The sequence below is a fragment of the Aedes aegypti genome, chromosome 3 (genome assembly GCF_002204515.2).
Source record: "Aedes aegypti strain LVP_AGWG chromosome 3, AaegL5.0 Primary Assembly, whole genome shotgun sequence".
NCBI classification, from domain to species: domain Eukaryota; kingdom Metazoa; phylum Arthropoda; class Insecta; order Diptera; family Culicidae; genus Aedes; species Aedes aegypti.
Genome location: NC_035109.1, coordinates 334,739,398 through 334,764,403, shown reverse-complemented (window position 1 = coordinate 334,764,403; position 25,006 = coordinate 334,739,398). Strand labels below are relative to the sequence as shown.

Genomic DNA, 25,006 nt, shown 5'->3' with positions numbered 1-25,006 from the left:
AGGGACAGGAGGTGCTTAAGGGGACACGGGAGACCGTGTTATTTTCCCTATCTTTCTTCTCACTCTAACAATAATCATCAAAACTTTCTGGAAGCAAATCTCGAGTTTTAGTGAACCGATGAAGCTGAAAATTTATCGGGTTGTGCACTACATATATAGAATCATAGTGATACATTTTTGCATCGATATATGGAGTGGTTCTTGAGATTTGCTTCTTGAAATGGATAGGGTGATTATGATGACGTCCCGTGCGGCCTTAACCAAAATTGTAATTTGTCCATATTTACTTCAATTATGGTACAAAACAGGGTTGGGAAAAATCTTGAAATTCACTCTACAGTAGCCAAGCAAAGCCAATCACAGTCAGCGAAGCCAGTGAAACTCACGCCCATCGCTGCTGTAGGCAAAAGCTTTGAAAATAGCAAAACACTCGTTGCTAAGGGCAACCCAGAATTACTGTAGAAAAATGTTCTATTCCCCGCTGCATTTCCCGCATTTGGAGCCTTCAATGACACTCATGATTTATAAAATTCGTGCACCCAACATAGGCTACTTGATGAGATTCACGTTTTTGGAACTACTGTACTGGAGAGCCACGTGATTTTCGCAAAAATTCAAGCCTTCTACTATTACCATTCCCAGCACTGGTACAAAATACATTCATACTATCAAATTAGGATTATGTTCGATCATGCTTGCGGGATCCAAAGTATTTTTCCATATTCAAAATAATTACTAAATAGGCTCAACATTAAGAAGATACGTCAATTTTTTAAAGATTTCCAAACTTTTCTACTTTTTTTAAAAAGGCATGCATATTTCAAGGATGTGTTATTCTACGCAAACATTAGTCTACATAATAGCTTTCTTTTCTACTCATACACCATCTTGATTGGACCATGATTTCTCAATGTTTCGACTTTGTCCGGTATTGGGTGCTGTCCGGCACTGGGGGATCTCCCCCTATATTTCAATACAAACCACGAACAAATCCAACAATGAACTTGGATTTTGTCCCTATCCTCTATCCAGCGATGAAAATTTAAAATATCTGAAGAGGCCTTACCGTCCGCCACTTGTCCTTGTTTAAACTACAATTGGAATATATAATGAAATTATGCACGATGGCCTGCGTTTATTGCTTTGATTTGTAGCATTTATGCCACATCTAAATCTTAACTCTTTCTCTATCCACCTCTTTTTCAGTAAATTTATAGCCCAGTTATGCAAAAGGAGCCAAATTTATTTCTCTCTCTTCAATGGCCCACATTCTATCAAATGCCATAGGATGCACCTGTTCCTGCCCACTTAAAATTCACCAGGTGCAACCGGAAATGTCATGCATTTTTTATCCCTTCTTGCTGCAAACCGCATTGTGCCCACATTGAGCTTTCCCCCTTTACATGGCTCTTTATGCAGTAATGAAGATAAACCTCACTTAAATCCTTCCTGCCCTGCAGCCACAAAAATAGTGTAAACACACAACCCCAACAAGTTCGGCATACCCAAACGAAGCTACGAAGATATCGCCGAAACCGGAAACCCATTTATCTCGAAGCTGCAATGGCGGGCACCGGTCAAATTTACGAGTGCACCTCCATCCCGTATCATTGTGTATCTATGTAGCAAACTAAATAACGAAATTGTCTTCTTTTTCCCTGAACCCGCAGTGTTCGAAGGGTTGAACTAGTGATAGAACCCGGCCAATCCCTGGGACTGATGATAAGGGGTGGCGTAGAGTACGGATTAGGAATTTTTATTACCGGCGTCGACAAGGACAGCGTCGCGGATCGGGCTGGACTGATGGTAAGACCATATGAAACATTAAAAGAGAGATATTTGGCTTTGACTTGTATTTTCTGTATTTCTTCTCATTGGAACAGGTCGGCGACCAAATCCTAGAAGTGAATAATCAATCATTCATGGACGTTACCCATGACGAGGCTGTTAGTCAATTCAAGTTCCACAAGCGGATGTCGCTGCTGGTACGGGACGTCGGGAAAGTGCCACACTCGTGTACCACCGTTGAGCCAGAACCGTGGGATGCCTACAGTCCGACCGGAGTGAGGTAAGTGGGTAACAAGGTGGTCTATAATGATCAAAGTAAAAAAAAACCTTAGTTATACTCCCAAAATTTGTAAATTTGGAGTCCCAAGAGGCTACTGTGAAACTTTGACGTCAATTCTGAACGGGCGGGGAACTGTTGGATTTGAACCAGCCGTGGGCTCAAAATATCCCTAATGCTAATAATAATAAATGGGCTTGAAGCTTATATGGAGAAAATACGGTTTTAGCCATAGGATGCGCTGTATTCAAAATAATTCTGGGAGGGGTTCATGGTACGATTTCTAGGCGCAACTAGAACAAGAATACGACAGCTGTCTGAATCATGACGTGAAAATCGTTATCGCAGATCTAAACGCTCAGGTTGGCCAGGAAGATGAATTCACACTTATTAAAAGAAAGTTCAACGCTCATCAGTTCACGATTGGAATTCGCAGCCTTCAAGAACATGACCATACTTAGTACTTACTTCCAGCACAGCCACCGATATCAGTACACCTAGAGATCACCTATCACGGCGCCGACATCGATTCGATCCTCTACCTTGTGGTGGTTGAAGTGCCCCAAAAACCTTCCGGTTTGAACAACATTCAGTACCGACGCCTGCTACTGTACAACCAAGAACGGCTCAAGCTACCCGATGTCGTCACTGATTATGCACAAAGCTTTGGAGCAGCGTTGTCGGATGAGGGAGCGCCTAACGAAAATCCTCTTGAGGATTGTTGGGGTAGTGTTAAAACAGCCGTTAACAACACAGCAGAGGGTGCCATTGGGTTCGTGGAAGCAAATCGACGGACAAACTGAAGCGAAGCCCATAAGATTCGGGGTTGACTGTTCCAGCGCCACCTGAAAGAGTTGGAGTGTGAAGAGATGGAACAGCTGTATCCAAGGGCGTAGCCAGGATTTTCGTCAGGGAGGGGCGAGAGACTTATTTTTCGCAAAAACGTTCATCATACATCACCTTTGTGTAAAGCGTTAAACTATGAAGGATACTTATCCTCCTCCTTAATTCACAATGAGCGAAGTGAAATCCAAAAACACGCTTTGGTTATATTTGAGGCTTGTTTAGGGGTACCAAAATCCAAAGTTTCAAAATGTTATGTAGCTTTGAAGTATTTTTAAAACTCGTCTGAAATTAGTATGGAAATCACTTTTGAATAATCATCCTTCGGCAAATTTTTCTTCATGACAGTTTGGAATCTTTCTCAGTCTTTTATAATATCAAAATTAAGATAATGAGGCGCAATAAAATTATGTTATACTTGGAACAATGTGCTCTTTCGATTGAGTTATAAAAAACTGTGAATTTTTCATTACTAAAAAGTTCAATTCAATCCACCTATGGGTATTCTTTCCAGAACAATAATGAGAGATATATTTGAAAAATATAAAAAAATGTAGGGAAACTTTTATACATTCTTTCAGAACTACTAAAACTATCCCAAGAATCAAGAATTCACTTAGATCACCAAATTCCCTACAGAGATTCATGTAAGAGCTTCTCTGCGGGTTTCACAGGAGATCTACGTGTCATTCCTATGACCATAAGTTGAAACATTCCTTCCGAATTATAGTCACAAGTTTATTCATAAACTTTCTCAAGAATTCCTCAATATTCATAAGCAGTTTCGTCGGGATTTTTTTAATACTACTACGAATTCTTTTAGAAAGTATTCCAAGGATTTATTCACGATTTAACCCTTGCAGAATTTATATTGTATACTATAAATTATAAGTTTGAGAATTTTCCTTTAAATTAAGCAAATTCGTTTTTGATAGTGTTCTTATGGATGTTCATTGATAAATTGTATTTATAAAAATAAAAACTAAAAAAAGCATTGAATGGAATCCTGAAAAACATCTGAACTTTTTTCTAATGCATATCTGGAATAATTTTGTTTCAATATTTGAAGGTATTCTAACAAAAAATAATCTAGAGTGTTACAGAAATTATTTCTGAAAAAATCATTGCAAAATATTTTCCATATAAATTTGATAAAAAGTTTATGAGATACCCATGCAGGAGTTTTTAAGACATTTTTTCCAAAACTACTTTAGAAATTCATGCAGTCCACCAAAAATTCATCTGTTTTTCTTTTCTAGGAATATCTTTGGCAGAAATTTTTGTAATCAATTTAGTTTATATCATGAGAAATTTACTTTTGAATCTGCAGATTTGTTTTTGGTAGTATTGTTTGAGATAGTCATTGATATCATAGAAATAAAACCAGAAGAAAGCATTGGATGAACTCTTGAAAAATCTCTGAACTATATTCTAGTGCATCCTTGGAAGAATTAGTATTTCCACATTTGGAGGAATTCTGAGAAAAAAATATTCAAGGGAAGCTACAAGATCAATCCCTGGACAAATATTGGTACTTCTGGTTAAATTCTTGGAACTCTTGGAAATTTCCATTTTTTTATTGAACAACTTTTGAAGATATCTTCAAAATAACTTTAGGGAGAATTTCAAGATAAAACTTTTTGAAAAGTCTCAGCTGGAGTCCCCGAGATATTCCTTAAAATATCCCTGCATCGTTATAAGATTTTTTGAATCTGGAGTAGTTCTGAAAATAATCCGAGAAGGAATGCTTGGAGAATTCCAAAGCTAATTCCTTTTATTTGAAGAATTTAGCAAACGTTCTTGAAGAAGCTCAATAAGTATTCCTGGAGATATTCATAAGATAATATACAAAATATCAGCAAATTACTGGAAAAATCATTACAGTTATTACTTGGGGAATCTCTGAGCCTTAAACAATGCTTGAAAATGTTCTCTGTAAATTCCAGATTTGTTTCAAATTCTGTATTCATTCCAGACCGGAAATGCAATTTCTGAAAGTATTTTCAAAGGTGTTCTTGAAGGAGTTCTCTTGGGATTATCTGATCACACTTTTTGATTAGTCACAAATTTCATTTGATCAAGGGTTTCCCAGAGAAAATTTTAAGAACGTTAATATTTGAAGGACTTCATGGGGTCATTGAATGGATTAAAATATAAAGGGAAATTTACATGAAAAATAGTGTACAAATTTCACAAGAAACAAAACATGTTCTTAAAGTGATTCTTAACAATATGAACTCTGAAGCGTTACTATGGGTGTAATTCCCAATCAAGTTCATGGAGGATTGCATGAAGAAATTTACGAAAAAGAAAGTTTCAAAATTCCCGAAGGTGGCATACTGGAACTGGACAGGTAAGTATTCTTACAAACTTCCCAGTATGTTTTTTGCTGGAGCTTTTGAAACAATTCATGTTGCACAATTCCTTATATAATGAAAAAAAAGGTTTGTAAAGATTCAATAGACGATTTCGTAAAGTTATTTTGAGAGAAATTATTTGTGAAAGTTTTGTAGAAAGTTTATAGAAATTCTAGGGTAAAATCAAGGATAGACTTATAGAGAAAATTGAGCACACGATGAAGAAATTCGAGCTACTCCCAGGATTGATTCCTAGAATAAATTATTGGACTATTGAAAAAATAAACTTAAAGAATCTATAAGAAAAATATAGAGTAAAATAAAAAAGTTATTCTATGCAACTATAAGGAAGATTCTATGATGAATTTTACGAAGAATTTCTGGCTGAATATTTCAAGATAACGTACCAAATGCTTGGCAAAAGCAGGTAGTAAACGAGTTCATATAGTTTTTTCCGGTCGGCCAGTGGGGGGAGCAACGGCCGTCTGGCTACGCCGATGGCTGTATCGTTTTCGAGAAACGCGTAGGATCTACAAGAAACTCAACACATCCCGCAAAGGTTTTGTGCCACGAGCCAAAATGTACCGGACGTACCTGAGGCGATTGAAAGGTGGAAGCAGCACTATGATTAACACCTGAACATCAAGTTCCTACGCATCACCTTTTCATAGATTTCAAAACTGACTACGGAACGGTTTTCTCCGGAAATTTACTAGACTGGCAACGAGGGATAGGGTACAGTGCTGTGTGAATACATCTGAGGTGTTATCGATTTCATTTAAAATACGTAATGGACTTCGAGAAGGCAATAGTCTCTCCTGTCTCATGTTCAATATTGCGCTAGAAAGTGTTATGAAACTGGTAGGCTTCTACATGCAACTGCTTTGCTGACGAAGTGGACATTGTCGGAAGCATGTTATAGGTGGTCGCTGATCGGTATACAAGGCTGAAATGCGCATCAGAAAAAGTTGTATTGAAGGTAAATACGTCGAAGATTAAGGATCTGCTGGCTGTAGGAACCGAATGCGATAAGCAGAAGCTTGATGATTGTCGAAGATGAGTTCAAGGGCGCAAGGTTTGGATGGAATTCGAAGGAGTTGATAAAATTTTATTGCGGAAGAGCTGCCAATTTAAACTATCATAATTTTTCCCTTCTTTCAAACATAGGTTACTCTTGTGGATCATGCTGCATATTCTTATTGCTTAACTTGGTGAACGAGGTACTCAACGCCCCCCGCGCTGCTTGCCTTAAAGCCAGGAGGCGTCACCAGAGAGCAAGGAACGTACTAGTCAAAGAGGAGCGAAAGGTCGTATTCCAAGCAGCCAGAGCTGCTTTCAAACGCGAGATAGCGCTGAGCAAGTCCGAGTGCTACAAGGAGCTGTGCCAAGCAGCTGACTCCAACCCCGGGCGGACGCTTATCGAGTGGTCATGGCGAAAGTCAAGGGTCCATCAATGCTGGTTGAAACGTGTGCTGAAAAGCTGAGGGTTATTGTCGAGGGTCTTCCCAACGCATGATCTGACACCATGGCCATCCACACCGTATGTCGACGAGGAAAGAGCAAACGCCGAAGATCGTCAGGTCTCCAATGATGAGCTTGTAGCAGTGGCGATAGTATTGAAGGTGAGATAGGCCCCCGGACCGGATGGAATACCGAGTTTGGCACTCAAAGGGGCGATCCTAGCATATGTTTCAGAAGGAATTGGTCATTCTAAACAGTGTAGCTAAATGTACGGGGAGCGAGCACGGAGTATCAAAGAGGCAGTTCGGAATCCGGAAGGGAAAGTCGACGGAAGACGCAATTCGGACGGTTCTTGAGCGGGCTGAGTAGGCATTGAAGCAAAAACGAAGAGGGAATCTACGGCGCCGTAGTTACGATTGACGAAAAGAACGCGTTCAATAGCGCCATTTGGGAGGCCATCGCCATAGCGCTGCACGGAATGCGGGTTCCCGACTATCTGTGCCGGATTCTGCAGAGCTCCTTCGAGAATTAGGTGTTGGTAAATGCATCCGTTGCCAGCATATAGGAGTTAAGAGTAATGGTGGGAGTTCCGCTATGGTCCATACTGGGTCCGACGCTGTGGAATAGGATGCACGACGGGGTCCTATCACTGGAGTTACCCATGGGCGTCGAGATCGTCGGCTTTGCTAATGACTTCGTTTTAACAGTAATAGGCGAAACGATGGAGGAAGTGAAAGTGCTAGCCACAGAGGCAATGGGTAAGGTCGAGAACTGGAGGGATGGAGTCAAGCTGAAGATACTCCACCACAAAACGGATGTGCTTCTACTCAGCAATCGCAAAGCGGTTCAACACACTGAGATTACCGTCGGGGGACATGTTATAGCATCACAGCGGTCGCTCAGACACCTGGGCGTGACGATAGACGATCGGCCAAACTTCAACATCCATGTCGACTATGCATGTGAGAAGGGGGGATCATGCCGAACGCTCATGGCCAGCAGTAGGAGGCGTCTTCTGGCTAGCGTATCATCATCGATACTGAGATACGGAGTTCCGGCCTGGGGTGCAGTACTGCAAATCAAACGTTCAGGCTCATGGCCATGAGAGTAGCAAGGAGAGGAAACGCCGGAACATATTGTCTTCAAGTGCCTGAGGTTCAACATGGAACGAAGTGCGGCGGCGGCAGCTTTTGAACAGGACTTCAAGGCAGACAGAATGGTAAGCAAAATGGTAAGCGATCTTAACCTTCAGAATCTGGCGAACAATATGGTGGCGGAGATAACGCTTATCTTGCAGAGAAACTGTCGCAAAGAGCAGCAGCAGAGAGCAGTGCCTGGCATCGGGTCATTGGGGCGTTAATGTTTACTGGAAGTCAGCCCCCAACCGAAATTTTTTGACCGACCTCGGTACTCGAGTCAGCCTGACGAAGAAAGAAGACGAGGATCTCCCGTGCGATAGCCGCCAGTATTCGGGGCATCATCAGTGTGGAGGAGAAGGAAACGAGAAGGAAAGAAGAGGATGAATGACGGAAGTAAACAGAGAAGCGGAGGAAGATGAAGAGGCAGTCTGCTCAACATGCAAGAGCAAACCATTGGCAGACTGCACATAGTGCAAGAGCACAGAGCGGGAAAACGTCAATAGCGTAATAGAAGTGTAGATCCATAGACCGGTAGAGTGCCGAAGTCGGTCCAGCGACTTGCCGGAAGTCATCCTCCAACCAGAATCAGTTTGCCGGTGCTACTTCGCGATCTACTTAACTAGTTCTGAACGGTGGACCTAGTCTATCCCGACCAGTTACTCGATGCTGGTCGGCTTGGTGCCGAGATCAGTTCTGCAATCCCGCTGGAGGAAGACATCCTGTTCGCAGGTGTCCCGACTACCCATCACCGATACAACGTGACCCTCGAACAACTCGGTCTTGTCCCCGACAGAGGATCTCTGTTCTCCACGTGCCCCGTACTTACGAGTTGACACATTTTCTGCGTCGCTGCTTTCGTGCATTTTGTTTAACTTCCAAGATTTGCGGGCAGTAATAAACTACATATTGCGATATATCCTCGTTGTTTGAGCAGTATGGCGACTTTGCGTGCCCGAATCTATGGAGATACTTTCTCAAAAATCCATGGAATTATGTCAGGTAGAAGATCACCTCTCCATGCTTCCATTCATCCATGTCGATAAGTTTGGGATGGGTCAGTCTTTCTCGCACTACCACTTCGCCATAAATCCGACTCTGACCAACTTTCTGATGTCTCTTTGTTAGTAGCACTCGATATCCTCCGCCAACGTTATGCAAATGGGGATAATGTCGGCTATAACGCATACAGCATCTGGCCATATCGTTCTATACGCACTCGCAACTCGAACTGTCATCAGCCGAAACGCTCTGTTCAGTTTTTCGCGGTTCCTCATTGTTTCCAGTGCTATGCCGCAAGTAAATAGGAACTGCATACCTTAAATTCGGGTGAAATTGATCAGTAGGGTGAAATTGATCACTGTGTCACACGATTTTATTTCTCTCATATAGAGCACAGAAATCAATGCAACCTATGTAAATGAACGTTGTTCGTCTTAACTATTGTCAAATTGCATGTTGTGAAGCTTTTTGTGTTGAGGAATGTTTATTTCTATGAAAATAATAGAAAATTTCATAATTTTGTTTTGTGTGGTATTGCCAGACATCAATAAACATATAGTTTTAAACAAGGATTTGAACATGGTGTAAACCTGAAAATTTGTAAGGATGCAGAAAACATATCCCCAAAACGAATTTTATCATCAAAATTCGTACCAATTTGTTCATTTTGTTGTAATAATTGAATTTTTTATGGATTTCAGAAGATTTCTTCAGAAATTGTCTACATTTAGGCGTTTTCTGTGGTATTGTTAAAAATTAATTGTTTATTATTTTCATAAATTTTGCATTGTTAAGAATTTGGCAAGCATATTTGGATTTAGGAGGCCCAAATTAAATAAGTTAAGTTGTTTTCAAAACTAACAATAATTGTTTTGACAGGTGATCAATTTCACCCCGAAATGGAATTCCTTGATTTTTTATTTTAGAGACGATTTTCAGCACTAAAATCACAACTGTATGAAAATTTGAGTATACAAACCAATGAGCCTCACCGTCGTACTTGTTTGCCTGCATTAAGTTGTTTGGAATTTTCAACATCATAGAAAACAGACATGGAAAACAGTGAAAAGTGATCAATTTCACCCGAAATTACGGTACCTCAGTATCGATGACGAGACATGAGCTATCAGAAGCCTCGTACTAAGCAGCAGTACCGCCAAAGTTTGGCATGATTCTTTCTATTGCCTTCATTGCCTTCTCTGACATTTCGGATACATAATTAACGTGGCTGTTGAAATTTAGTCGATCTTCGATTATTATTTCTCCCAGGTGCTTTAATGTGCACTTCGGTGCAATCACATACCTTCCGACGTTGATCTCCATCTGCTGCACCGCCTTGCAGTTGCTTGTCAGCAAGCAACCTTTTTTGTGGAGAGCTCTCTGTAGTGTGACTCCGCTCATCCAGCCCTCAACTGCGTCAATTGTTTCCGTCACCAACACGCCCGTACTAAGTGACTTTTGAGTTGTAGCAGTCTTTATTCTATCAATAGCATAAACTTCAATTACTAGAGAATTTCCTCAACTACAGCGCATCTTATGGTCAGGTCTATGGTGTAGCTTAAGATTTTGACAACTTTTTTCATAAAAAAAACTTATGCGCCAAATTTGCCAAATCGATCTCCCAACATGAATGAGTTAATAATTTCCTTTTTCTCCCTTTAGGACCCGCCGAAAATGTCCGGTGTCAGCGATGGTGGAAGAAAAAGCCAGATCCTTATTACCTCGTCATCATTTTGCTAACTTATCATATTATATAGCGGAATATGGTGCTAGAGGAATGACCATAGAGGCCTTCGTATCTGTTTTATTAGAAATGTTAGATACACCCGAAAAGGTAAGAGTTGCTAGATTTGCTCTACGTTAGTTCACTTTGACTAATAATCAATTTCCCATTGCAGCATACTTTAGTAACAGAAATAAGAGAGTTAATTTTTCCTGAGGACAGGACGCGATATGACGAACTTGTATATAGGAGAGGGAGAGACGTTTACGGTGATCCACTAGATAGGCATAGGGTAAGTATCTTGGCGAGCTTCTTAGCTGAACGCTAATTGACACAACTCAAATCGAGTAGAACAGAAATATATCTTTATGAGACGTCATTATGTTTTTCTTGTGGGCCTTCCCCTCAGATAACCAGGCGTCTCCATAATTTCGATACTCGGATGTTTCTTAAGCGTCGGTTAGTAGATAAGAAATTCGTTCGGGTATTTCATTCACGCGGAAGATGTTTGTCGGTGTAATCTTTATGGATCTGGCTCCGTGTCTAACATCCGGTTCGCTATACGTGGTGATAATTATCAACTTTATTTTTTCAAAAACAGAACAATGCAAAAAACACTTGAAATTCCGCACGTTTGATGATGTCATTTTGGGACATAGAATAGTCGAAGATTATCAGCTTCTTTTGTCCATCGAAAAGTGGTAAAGGCAATTGTAGCGGTATCAAAAACAATCTTATCAATAAATTTCGACAGAATTTTGAGACCAATTGCAATGAGTACGTTTTCAATCGGTTTGTTTTAGTATGCTTATAAGCACTTCATTATTTTTATAGTTTGGAGTATAGCGAACTTCCAGAGTGAGGTATTTTTTGAGGCTCTGGAACGTGAAAAAAATACTCTGGGCCTAGACGGTGGATAGCACTGTTCTGTTAGAAGAATGAAGCGATTATTGTCCAAAAATAATTAATAATTTTGTTTGACATTTGTTCCAATGTTTCAACATTGGATATTCTATGTAACTTTTAAGTGCTATAGCAGGGACGGAGCTTCAGAATCATATTCAAAATTTTATTTTGCATTCTCTGCTGAGCTTCCTTTCTGGTATTACAACAACTAGTCGATATTGATACAGCATACAACATGGCTGGCCTGAAAATTCGTTTGAAGATCGAAAACTTGGTTTTAGGTTGATTAGTTTGATTTTCTGATAATAAATGAATAAGACCATTTTATATATTTGTTACATTTGGCTTGAAACTCAATGTGATTTTTGAAAGTTTAACATTTATCTAGCATGAGCCCTAGATACTTAACTTCATCTGACCAATTTATTGGAACTCCTCTCATCGTGACAACATGTCTACTTGGAGATTTCAAATAAAGAGGTTTGGTTTATGTGGTAATATTATTAGTTGAGTTTTGGAAGCATTAGGAGAAATCTTCCATTTTTGCAAGTATGAAGAAAAAATATCCAAACTTTTTTGCAATCGACTACAGATGACACGCAGACTTCGTCCTTTGGCGGAGAGGTCTGTGTCATCCACAAACAAGGATTTTTGACATCCCTGAGGTAACTCAGGTAAGTCAGACGTGAAAATATTGTATAATATTGGTCCCAAAATGCTGCATTGAGGAACACCAGCTCTTACAGGAAGTCTCTCAGACCTCTGATAATTAACCTGAAGTGTACGGCTTGACAGATAACTTTGGATTATTATAACAATGTATGTTGGAAAATTAAAGTTTTTCAATTATACCAAGCCTCCATGCCAAATTCATGCTGTCGAATGCTTTTTCTATGTCTAGAAGAGCAAGACCAGAACATTTAGGATCCCTTTTGAGTTTGGATCCAGGTTTGAAATAAGTTTTAGTAATAACTGTAATATGTATGTTATTAGCAGTTAGAAAATTAAACAGCTCGTCCTCATTACCATCAAAAAAAATTCCAATTCCAAATATTTAAAAAAAATATTTGTATCCATTAATGAAACGTAATCCGATAACAATTTTAATAGTAAATTTTAGTCCTACTTGGACTGCTTCAACCATTGTGGTTTTGAACATTTCATCAATCAGTTAATTCGATAGGACAGTTAGAAAATCAAAATCAGAGGCAGACATACCACTTGAATTAAGTACGTTATCTGATGATTTTCCGTTAGAATTTTCGGTAGATGAAGAGGCGGAGTAGAAGTGTCCTGTAGCGGCAGGGTTTTTTTTTTTCATTTGATTTGAAACAATTAGAACGGGTACTCGTAGTATGAAAAGGGGAGGAGTTCAGATTACCTGCTACGATATCGGAAAAGGATTTTTCTTGGGTAGATACATTCTAAATTAAAAGATTCCGATTAAAATTGGTTTGTCAATGAGTATAATTATAATCTTCCTGGTGGGTTTGATTCTAGATCAAGAAATCGCTAACTGAAAAATGAGCATTATTCGATACTCTACCAGGGAAATTCCGAAAATGACCTCTATCGTAACGGACATTACCGTTCATCTGCCTGGCACGAGCCTCGAGGACTCGCCTACGCGAAGGGCAAGCCCAAAAATTAGACTTATGATTCCCCCCGCAATTCGAACATATAAACTTGGTGGTATCTTCCTTCACTGCACAGACGTCCTTGGCGTGAGAAGAACCTCCACAAATCATGCATTTAGCATCCATGCGACAATTTTTTGTACCATGACCCCACTTTTGGCACCGACGGCACTAAGTGGGGTTCTGGTAATTTCCTCCAGGTTTCTGTTAATGTTACCATGTCACACCGACGTCGGACATAAGTATTGCTTTTTCTAAAGCTTTCATATTATTTAGTTCTTTTTTGTTAAAGTAAACTAAATAATATTCTTGAGAAAGCCCTTTCCGAACAATGCCAGATTGGGTTCTCTTTTTCATAATGATTACTTGGACTGGGGAAAATCCAAGTAAATCATTTATTTCATTTTTGATCTTTTTGGGTGACTTATAGTCACTTGAGAGACCTTTCAAGACGACTTTGAACAAACGTTCAGTTTTGTCGTCATAAGTAATAAAATTGTGCTTTACTCTCCTTTCCTTGCGATTTGGAAGGAGACCTTGATTCCCCTAATGGAAATCAAGATCTCCTGCCTAAATACCCGAAATTCGGAACAACTGACCACGATAGGCGGCACTCTTTGCTTCCTCACTTGAATCAAAGAGCCTGAGCTAGAGACTGCTTCGATTTGATGTTCGAGGAAGTTGTCTACAGCATCGAACTGATTGCTCATTTCGATGCAATTATTAATATTTTTACACCAGTCATTTTCCCAATCATTCATGCACGAATTTCTTTCGAGATTCTGTCCAATGTTTAAAAAAAAATCTTTGGAATATCATGCGATAAACTATCCCGAGATTTCCCTAAAAACATTTCTGGAAGAAATCCCAATAAAAGCTTTCAAGACTTACTTTAGAAAATCTCATAGAATTAGTGGAAGAATTTCTGTAGAAATCGTAGGAGGGGGGTAATTGCTGATGGTATCTACAGATTAATTTTTAGTTGAAATCTTATATTAATCCTGAAAGACAATTCCATAGGACATCCCTGAAAATTCTTGACGGCATTTCTGGGGAAGTTATTGATCGCATGGTTGAAAATGTTTAGACCAGGAAGTGCCAGGTATCTTGGAGGATATCCCAGGGAAATCTTTGGATGCATCACTGGTTGCAATCTTAGCGAAACTAGGACTTTCTTGAAAAATTTCTCAAAGAATTTGTGAAGAAGTTTTTATGATGCCCGAAATAATCTTTGGAGCAATTCCATTTCTGTGGTACTTTTTGAGAAAATCTAGGCTGAACTCTTGAGGTACCTTAACCTTCCAGTCGTCGCGTGGTGACCATCGTCAGAACCACCACGCTGCTGTTGTGATCGAAAAGCGAGATTTTTTCACCCGTGTTGCACAAAATACAACAGCGCGACGTCTGAAGTGTTAAACAAAATTCGTTATGTAACAAACCCTAGGAATATTCGTGGACAAATTCCTTGTGAAATAATAGCTTAATGTACACCTTTGTAGGTTTCCGAAGTAATATCTGAACGCATTTGAAATAATTTCTTATGAAATTCCTAGAGAAGATCATGAAAGAACACATACGGTAATACTTGTCGTAATATCACGATGAATTCTTAAATAAATGTCTTGAATCTTAGAGAAATATCTGCTCTGATGGTAAAAACAATCAAACTCCTATTAGGTTTCTTTTTGTTTTCTTGATACCTAGTTTGTATATTTTCTGTCATTTTTTTATTCCTTTCAGGATTCTTTTTTTCAGGCAACAGGTCTTAAGTATCACATTTTTAAGCTACCCAGTCGCTACCAGTTGTGTAAAGGCTCCCCTGAATCGACGCGATTATTTTTGGCGACTGCGCTGTATGCACAGTTTGGTGAACGTTCCTTAGCCACAGTGACGCGATTTCGCTGCAATTTTCGTCGCGTATATCTAGATGGTTTCATATGAGAGTACTTGCAACAACACAACACAACGAAATCGCGGCGGATTTTTTGTCGCTCTCGCCGAAAATAATCGCGTTGATATGTGAGAGCCTTAAAGAAGGAAAGTCTTCTAAGTTTTGTGGTGACGACTGACACCCTTTGCCTTTGAGCCCCTTTCCATTTCCAGCTTAGGAATCCATAGGGTTCACATTTTTCTTCGCTTCAGTGTGCACAAAATTTGCCAACGTTTGTCGTACTCATGATTTCGAACGTGGACACGCCCCTGACATTATCCATTTCATCTTTGGAAGAAAGCGCGCATTCCGGAGAAACATCCTTTCTTCCATTCTTGCCACGTTTAGTGACAACTTTAAACCCTACTTTTTTGGAAGCAAGTTGTGAATTCAGAAATTCACCCTTCCATTTGTTTGTAGTTGAAACCATGTTTAGCGAATAAACGAGAAAGACGTGACCTTCTAGAGGATTTTCCCAAGGCGGTATCCAAAAAGCATTACACCACCGCTAGCTTTCGCTAACGGGTCCAACGATAAATCGAAAGGACGGGTCCAAACAAGGATCGTAAAGGGATCAATAGTAGAAAAATAATAGTAATGAAAAATATTGTTTTTGTAGCACTGAGAAGTACTGTTTCAAACTTTCAAGAGCAGAGAGAGTTCGTGTACGCACAGCACGAAGGTACGATGCGCACTCGTATTTCCCTCAATAGTTTGAATGTGTCAATTAGAATTGTTTCATTATTTTTAATTTTCCTAATTTTTGCCTTCATTCCTTCTTTCAGAGAAAAGATCATTTACCTCATTCGCACGATTTGCCGGTAAGTACTAAGAAAGTTTTACATCGTCTCTAAGCAAACTCCACACCACAAAAACCAAAATCCAATCCGAAAAATACCAAAAACCACAACTCGCACCCGCACTCTGACAGCGGCTGTGTTGTTCCAAAAACTCTTTACACACACTCTTTTATTTTACCTTTTTCTTCACAAACTTTTCACATTTACTGTTTCACATAGAAATTTTGTCCACCGAATCCAAAAATTGGACCTTTGCTCAAGCAATCATTAGGACAATAGTCGTAGAACAAAAAAAGCTTTGGTAGATTTATGAGACAAGCTCAAAGTTAGAGTAGGCAGTTGTAAAATTTTCGAAATCTTTTTAAATTTCCCGAATTGGTTCCTTCGCTAAATGAGACATGGTCAGTCATTCGTTGAAGCAGTAACTGTTCGGCTTTCGTTTAGTTTCACATCTCGCTACAATTTTTAATTGAACTGCTTCATTCGTCAAATTTTGCATCTATGCTTTCGAATTTTTCCTTTACATTTTTCGCATGCCAGATTTTTTAAACAACTTCCTCATATATTTATTGCCACATCGAACAACAAGATAATCTCGTCATCAGCTGACGATGGTCAGTGGTTCCCATGAGTCAGCTTAGCAATCTATCCAGCAACTGTTACCGGTTGATACTTGTACACCTATCCTATCTGATGATTGCACCCAGCAGCGGCTTTATCTTAGTACAAACTGTTTTGATCACTGCTGACACACCTACATCATTGTAAGGACAGATAAGTACAAACCGTAAATTGAGAATGTCGAAATCACTTGACACCAGCTGGGGGCTATAATTGATCTGAAGATAGAAACTGAAAGGGTAGTAAACAGACCGGATGTCACTGATTCGTAATTGTGGGTCAATCATAAAGGCTTTCCCGCGGCTTGGTTAGTCATAAACTGGGTAATTACTGAAGAAACAGTGAAGAAATGTTTGAACATGCTGGATGCTTACATATCATTTCCAAGGCAATTCATAATGGAGTCAAGTACCTTTACACTGTGGTTTTACTAGCGGCACTTCAAATGGTTTGACCGATAGCTTATCAAGCTTATTCTGCGCCTGCTTCACAATTGCTACTTGACGAGTAATGACTCAGTACACAGAGGCTTGTGAAGCTAGTTTTGAAAATTTTGCTGGAAAATGGGGCATTCTCGGTGTGACTATTACTCGAACTGTGATTAGACCATTTGGTCGGCGTTAAGTCAGAATAGACCAAGTACAAAACTAGGGAAATTTGGTATGTTCTTTCATTAGATGTGAAATTACCTTAGCTACATATCACTTTGATCAGATTTGATGAATGTTGTAAATTGCGAGAGATATCTAAGAAATTTACTTTGAATGATCAATAAAATTCCATAAAAGTATGCAGTCAGAGTGGACCAAGTGATTATTACCATAACAGCGAAAATTATCAGCGCGCTAGTGAATGCGAAGAAATGAAAAACATTTTAAGTGATTTTTACATCGAATTATTTATCTTCTCATCCATCAATAGAAATTCATAAATATTACTTATTTCGATGCATTTGCGAACCAAGTGTCAGAAAGCAATAAACTGCTTGTTTATTGCGTTTTTTAAGTCAATTTCAGAGTCCTATAGAAGCTGTTTGTAGTTCTCTAGTGTCTGAATGGAATGTCCTAGAACTCGCGCATTGGACCGGTATATTTTGGCCGGCGCTCAAGTTTCTTACTTGGTTCACTCTGACTGAACGCATATTTGAATATTGATGGTCTTCAATGCCCTCACCCGGCTAAACTTTTATTTTCAAGCTATTGATTTTGGGATTGAATATATGGATTATTTAAGAATTTTCGATACGGATGTCGAAGAATGTTGATAATCTGTTTATCTTACAGATATGTACCCAGTTTGAACATGCAAAAATTGAATGATTGATATTTTCCTAGAAATTGCTTAGTCAGAGTGGACCAAGTGCACATAGTCCATCAAAAAATCGTTCTGTAAGAGGTTTGTATTATGTTTTTTTTTTTTCATGATTATCACTTCACATTTAATGGTTTGAAACGCCGGCCATTTATCGTTACTACAATATTACGACTATGCTTTACAAATATAGTCTTTTTAACTGAGAGCCATTTGAATTTATATAGGTACCTACACCATTCCTCCGTATATTTAAGCAAAAAAGTAAATGTAAAAAGTATGTACAAAGTTGGTTCGGTTACTAAAGAAACTACCGTGCACCCCCGCTAATTTGAACGGTACCTCATGCAAACCAGCGGGGTTCTTTTTTAATTTGAACATCTAGTCACCCTAGAAACGTGTTTCTGGTTACCTCCCCAAGTAACAATGAAAGCTGAACAGCAAGAGTATTTGCTGAACAATGGCTGATCAAAGGTGTACAAGGCTGAACAACGTGACAGCTGAACAATAATTTGAAGAAAGCTTATTAAACACTCTTATTCAGCAGTATACACAAAGCTGAATATCAAGTTGAACAAGCTATTTCCATCTACAATTTTAACTTTTGTTCAGCCATGCTGAATGATATTGATTAAAGGTTATTTAAAGCTTTAATCGAATCAACAGCCATTGTCGAAAAATTGTCCAGCTGTAGGTTGACAAAAATATACACACCAACGTTTGGGCAAAACACTAAATTTGATATTAAAAACTGTTTCATCTAACTCACCGGAGAACAAATTTTCACATCCCGAAGCGGACATGCCATAAACACACACGGGCGTAGCGTTTGTCGAAAAACACCTAAATTCGGCATCCATGAGCTTCAGTAACAATAAGATAGATCAATACATTCGTTCACAAAGTTCTCTTCGTCACATTTTCATTTACTTGTACGGAATCGTAATCATTACAAACTTTCCTTGACAATAATTAAACAACAGTAATTGAAAATTATCGAGAATTTAAATTTTAAATCACAAATCACAACACACAAAACACTAACTTAAATGTTTTTGCATAGCACTGATATCTCTTCTCCAGCCTCAATACAACCTTTAACATAGCCCTTATTCAGACAAGTCAGTAAGTTATTTCCTCGCTTTTGATAATGCTCACACAGTCTCATGTGTAGCAGATGTCAAGGTAAGTGGTTATAAATCAGTGGATCCCAGTTCAATTCTCAATTGTTAATATTTACTAATCTTCATCTTTAAATTCCAGTACACATCTCCCCTATGTGTTTGAAATTGTAAGTTGCGTTGATAAAACCCAAAACTATGAATCTGTAAATTATTTAACATTTTTTGGTTTACTGTTGAATAATGGATGAATAAGCGAGTGTTCAGCTTTCGAAGGCTGCCATCTGTTCAAAAAATAGAATTATCGTTATTGAAAGGGGGTTGAATAAGCGCATGATAGCCCTTTACTCAGCCTTCTATAAAGCTTCAATTAAGCTTAAGGTTGATTAAAATCGCCAGAATAAGATGTTTAACAGCTGAACAACAGTGTATGCAGGCTATGAGCAGCTTTTGTTCAAACAAAGGCTGAATAGTATTAGTTATAAGAGCGTTTGATCAGCTTGATCTTTCACTGTTTTGTTTTGATTCTGCGTTCCGGTCCATAGCGTTCCATCTCACTTCACTCCGTTCCATGAGCTAAATGACGTTTGAACCATTTTTAATCTGAACGATGTGCAAATTAGCGGGGTACAGATTGAAAAGTGTTCAGAATAAATGTGGTCAAACCAACGGGGGTACTCGGTATATTTGTGTACTATAACTGAATCATGATTTTTTCTCTTTATGGTATTTTAATTGTAAAATTTCATACATTTTTAAACATCTACGCATATTGACAGATATACAGCAATTTGTAAACGTGATTCTCCAAATCATTTGACTGGTGATTTAAGAATTACATATTATGAAAATGATACAAGGAAAACTAATTCAATTTCGTTGCAGTAGTTTACTAACTTTGATGGTTTTTATTGTGCTTTAAGAGGTATTCTGAAAATAACGCATTTTTTCTCTATTGTGGTTTAAATGTGATGTATCAACTCTATGAAGGCATAGATTATGTTGTATATGAAGACTATATTAATACTCTCGCCTGGTCGTACGTTAAAGCTAAAAATTCTATTCATTTAAATTTCTAATATTTTTCTCCAAAACAATTGATGAAAACTGTGTTTTTTATATCTACAAAAATTGTTGCTCCAAAAATAACCTGACATGTTTAGAAGGTATCTTATTGATGATGCTTTTGTAGAACAAGCCTTTTCTAAAACGTAGTTTCTTATTCGTGTAAACTTTAATTATTTTGATGGCTTCTTCATTAAGTAGGGGAATTAGGGGCATAACGGACACGTTAAGCAAATTTTTGGTTAAAGACTATAAAATGGCAATATTTTTATTTCACCCCCCGCTAGTTTTCAAGTTTCATGATAGTACGACGTGCTAAATTCATACATGGTGTAAAAATTATATCATATGTCAGAAAAACGAGATAGAAAATTGGGTCGAAAACAAGGCTGGTAAAAAGGTATCGGGGCGAAATTAACGCCTGCATGAAATTTAGTGATTTTAATATATTTAATAGCTGTCAGTCGTTCTGATATGTAAAAGGGCTCTTCCTCAGTCATAATAGCTAAAACGAACCATTCTGGATTTGCTACTTTGCTCAAAAATTAGATTCCTCCACGGCCTTGCTTATATGCCAATTTGAAACTGAGAAAAACTCTAAGTAACATCTTGAAGAACAATTGAAGCAAAAAATCAACTTTTTTACCATCTAACATTTCAAATGGAATACAGATTTCATGCAGTATATAAACATTTGATGAAGTATGCATATTCTCAGATATTGAGGGCGTGTCCATTTGAATCTAAGACATTTGGTCGAAAGACATTTGGTCGAATGACATTTAGTCGAATGACGTTTGGTCGAAAGTACATTTCGTCGAACGGACATTTCGTCGAATGGACGTTTGGTCGAAAAGGTTTAATTGCAACAGAAAGCATAGCATATTTCGAGAGAAGCATTTTGTCGCCAATACAAGAGTGATTGAATAATCGAAAAAGTATCAGCTATTTTACTAACAATCTATGCGATTAGCAACATTTTGTTATTCAATCTGATAAACGTTCTTCCAACATATTGATCAATCTCTTGGGTTTTTCAATTACTCATGTTGTTTTTTCGTTCGAGCATGTTCTGCGATTCGAGATAAGCTGATCCAAGCCAACTTTTGTCTCCTCAGTCAACTCGTCATCACTTACCCGATACATAGAATTAGCACAAATTTTCATTTTCAATAATTCCTAGCAAACTCTGTTTTTTACCCGGTCATCAGGTCCTCATTTTTAGGTCATCAACACTGCCAGCAAAGCCATATATTTGCTTACTGGAAGTCACAATAAGCCAATTGGTCATAAGTAGAGTGACCGACAGCTAGCGTTCATTTCGTCATAAAGGTTTTCCTTAATGCATTTTTTTCCTGCCGTTTTGATTCTAATTTCCGTATTCAAAAATCTTACCTACGTCCGTAAGCTGCAAGACCCGGAATTCAAAGAAGGATTCCGAGCACTCACTCTGAATTATTCCATCAAATGAAGATCAGTAGTTCATTACGAAGACCGATGACATTTTAAAAGAATAATAAATAATGAAAACATTATGCTCACATCGTTGAATAATAAAATACAGTGAAACCTCCATGAGTCGATATTGAAGGGACCATCGACTCATGGAAATATCGAGTCATGGAACACCAATCCTTTGGAAAGCTGTTTGAAGGGACCATCATAGTAACCATGAAATTTTGTTTCCCGTATGGTTCCATGAGTCGATATCGAGTCATGGAACATCGACTCATGGAGGGATCACTGTAAAAGCTTGTTGAGTTGTCGAAGAATGATGATATTTTCAAAGAATAATAAATTCACTAGAGCTAAATATTTCAGTCAATGTACAAAAAAATCTACTTCTAAAAAGTTAATTTAAATAATCATCGAAACCCTAGATTTTGGCAAAAGCTTTAAATTACAAATCAAAAGATGTATGGAATTTAAAAATAAGACTATATAAAATGTCCCTTTTTTTATTTAACAACAGTTAATGATTCAGATTACTCCAAAGAATGCGTTATCTTATCAACTTTGCAAAACTAAGAAAACAATAATCAATTTAACCAAATAATCTTTGAATCCATTTGAAAACAAGCTTTCAACCAAATTTCCGTTCAACTAAACGTCATTCGATCAAAATAAATGTTCAAAAGCAATTCGACCAAATGTCCATTCGACCAAATATCCTTTCGACCAAATGTACTTTCGACCAAATGTCATTCGACCAAACGTCATTCGACAAAATGTCATTCGATGAAATGTCCTAAAGCCGTCCATTTCACCCCGTATGTTCATTATGCCCCTAATCCCCCTATCACGATATCGTACATAGAAATCCTTTATAAGGGATCCTCTATAAAGGATCACTAATCGTACAATATTAGTCGAACAATGTGCAGAAGAGCGACTGCAATACTTGACTTGATAAAATGAATAGTCTTTAGAAGGTCCACTTATCACTAAATTGAACGAACTATTCCAAACTAACATAAAAATACTCATTTTTAATTTCAAATCATGCATTCCAAAGAACGCAAAGAGCCTACAAATAAGTTTCGTATATGAACGTAGGACAGATTCTAACGGGACCATTTCGTTCCAGTCGGGAGCACGCCATACGTTATCTTTTTCTTTTCACACAGCTTTTCCCAATCACACGTAACCATCATAACGGTAGCCATCTTGTTTCGCCTAGTCGCCACTAGGTGGGACGCACATCTGATATTAGAATGGTGCCTAAAGTTGTATACGTATCCCAGTTCGTAGCGTTCCCAGTTACTGAATGTCAGGGATGGACGGTTCGAAAGATGTTGTTTTAAAAATACATGAAGTAACAGAAAAATATATTAGCATAGCATAGCATAGCATAGCATAGCATAGACTGACTGTACATGTCAATGGTTGCTACTCCGTGATTGATCGGAACTGGTAAGAATTGCACTTGGATCCAAATGAATAAGGGATGAGAGTTTCCGCTTACTCTCGAAGTGCAATTTTAGCAGATCTAATATTATTGATCAATAACGGCGCCGGCCAAGTCTTTACAGTCAGTTGGGATGGGGAAGGAATGTTAGGGTGTAATGATTGTTGCTTCTAGAGACCGAGAATACCTCTGCATCTCCACAATCACCACTGGAAGGGTGTTTATTAGTGAGGGAGGAAAAGATCTGGGAGTCACCTCTGGTCGGTGATGCGATTCATGGACAAGGGGGAAATATACGACTTGAATTTAAAGCTAGTTTTGTATTTTTGTCTCGAGAAATTTTTGGTAGAAGCTTTTAAAAATACATCAACATCTATAATGTCGAACAATTCAAAAGACGTTTTTTTTTTCAATGACGAAAACTGAAAATTACATGTATATATTTTAAATTATATGAAACAGGAATAATGCCGACACTTGTAGTGGCGAACCATACATAGTTTGTTTGAAAATGACATATGAGTATTACTGTGCATTTTGTCTCGATATGGTAGAAGTTTTAAAAAATACGTCAACATTCACAATGTCGAACAATTCAAAAGATAATTTTTAATAATGTCAAAAAGAGAAAAATATATGTATATTAAAATTGTATAAGAAAAAAGCATGATGCCGACACTTATAGTGACGAACCATACAAAGATTGTTTTAATATTACATAAAAGTTACGCTTTCAAGAAAAAATGTGTTATCAGAAGCATGAAACGAACTCACCAGTTGGTAATCCATTCTCGACTGAACACAAAACTGACACTGACAGCAAAACTTCTTGGCGTTCCGAAAACAAACCGTCTTACTTGGGCCTTCCCAAATACTTCTTGAAGTAACAGAAAAATATATTGTTCAAAAATTCATGGTTTGTGCACCCTATATTGAAAACGTTTTTTATAGCGAATCAACAGCCAAATATGTTTATGAAACATGCCAGTTATTGGTGAAAATTGATCAATTTTTAAAACACATTCCAATGCGTAATAAAACTTGTTCAAACAATCAAACATAGTAGAAAAGAATTTGGATTTGGAAACATTTTCATAATTTAAAAAATGTTTCCATATCTACTTCTTTTGTAATATTTTTAAATGTTTGGATGAGTTAACTCATCAAGTTAATTAACTTACACATTCGAGCGGTGTTGGTTTTTGTTTCTATATTCAGTGTTATCGTTTACGTAAGCTTTCATACACACTTAAATTATTATACCGAATCCAGATTCTTCAACAAATCACATCGGTTCAGTATTATGAACCGATTAATTCGGTATAAAATCATATTTTTGACAACATGTCATTAGTTTTAACCAAACATTCGATTGATTTGACAGTTTAGAATCTATTCTTTACCGACTTTAATGACTTTATTAACTTTAATTTACCGACAGTAATGCATGGACATTAGCAAACTCCGTAGATAAAACCGAAAAAAACTGGATTATAGAATTCGACAAACCAATCACGAGAACAACCATTTTTGTTTCACTGCATTTATCGTCAGAAGCTCTCACGGCGCAACATAGATCTAAATAGTATATTTTTGCCAAAATTTTGTGATCAGCGGCATGTAAGCACAATAAAATGATTCTGCCAACGGTTGATTATAGATAAACGATGAATCTTCCTTATTTCAGTTGTTACGTTCGATAGATTCGAACCAGACAGCAAGAATGAGAACTTTTTTCAGCCCAACAACTTTGAGTGGTTTTATTCATCAGAAAATCCCGCCGCAGAAGTTTTGGAAAATTCACAACCAAGAAATAAATAAATGTTCAAATGGTTGCAAATAAGAAACGAAGATTCTGCGCGATCTTTTCATTTTTACAATCCAAGAGAAGTATCATTGAACCAAATTTCGCTTGTTTTGACAGCCTTTGGTACGAGCTGTCAACTCATATATGGACCGATGTACGGTTTACGGGTGTGCTTCGGTTATTTTGACAAATTAGAGTATGAAAGTTTTGTTTCCGATCGTTCGGTTTGCTCTTATTAAACCGAGCAAGAAACCGAACGTTTAGCAGATAAAAAGTCGGTTCAAATTCAACCTTAAGTCGCCACTTTTAGTGA

General features: G+C 37.9%; 1 protein-coding gene across 6 annotated transcripts in view; it reads left to right on the top strand.

The window, feature by feature from the left end:
- Positions 1-25,006, top strand: part of LOC5567198 (whirlin) — a 506,699-nt gene that overhangs the window by 300,354 nt on the left and 181,339 nt on the right. For all 6 annotated transcript variants that reach the window (XM_021854220.1, XM_021854219.1, XM_021854221.1 and 3 more), the window contains exons 8-12: positions 1,671-1,806; positions 1,884-2,068; positions 10,527-10,698; positions 10,763-10,879; positions 15,846-15,881. In XM_021854220.1, the coding sequence (XP_021709912.1) occupies positions 1,671-1,806; positions 1,884-2,068; positions 10,527-10,698; positions 10,763-10,879; positions 15,846-15,881 (646 nt within the window). The remainder of the gene's footprint in view (positions 1-1,670; positions 1,807-1,883; positions 2,069-10,526; positions 10,699-10,762; positions 10,880-15,845; positions 15,882-25,006) is intronic.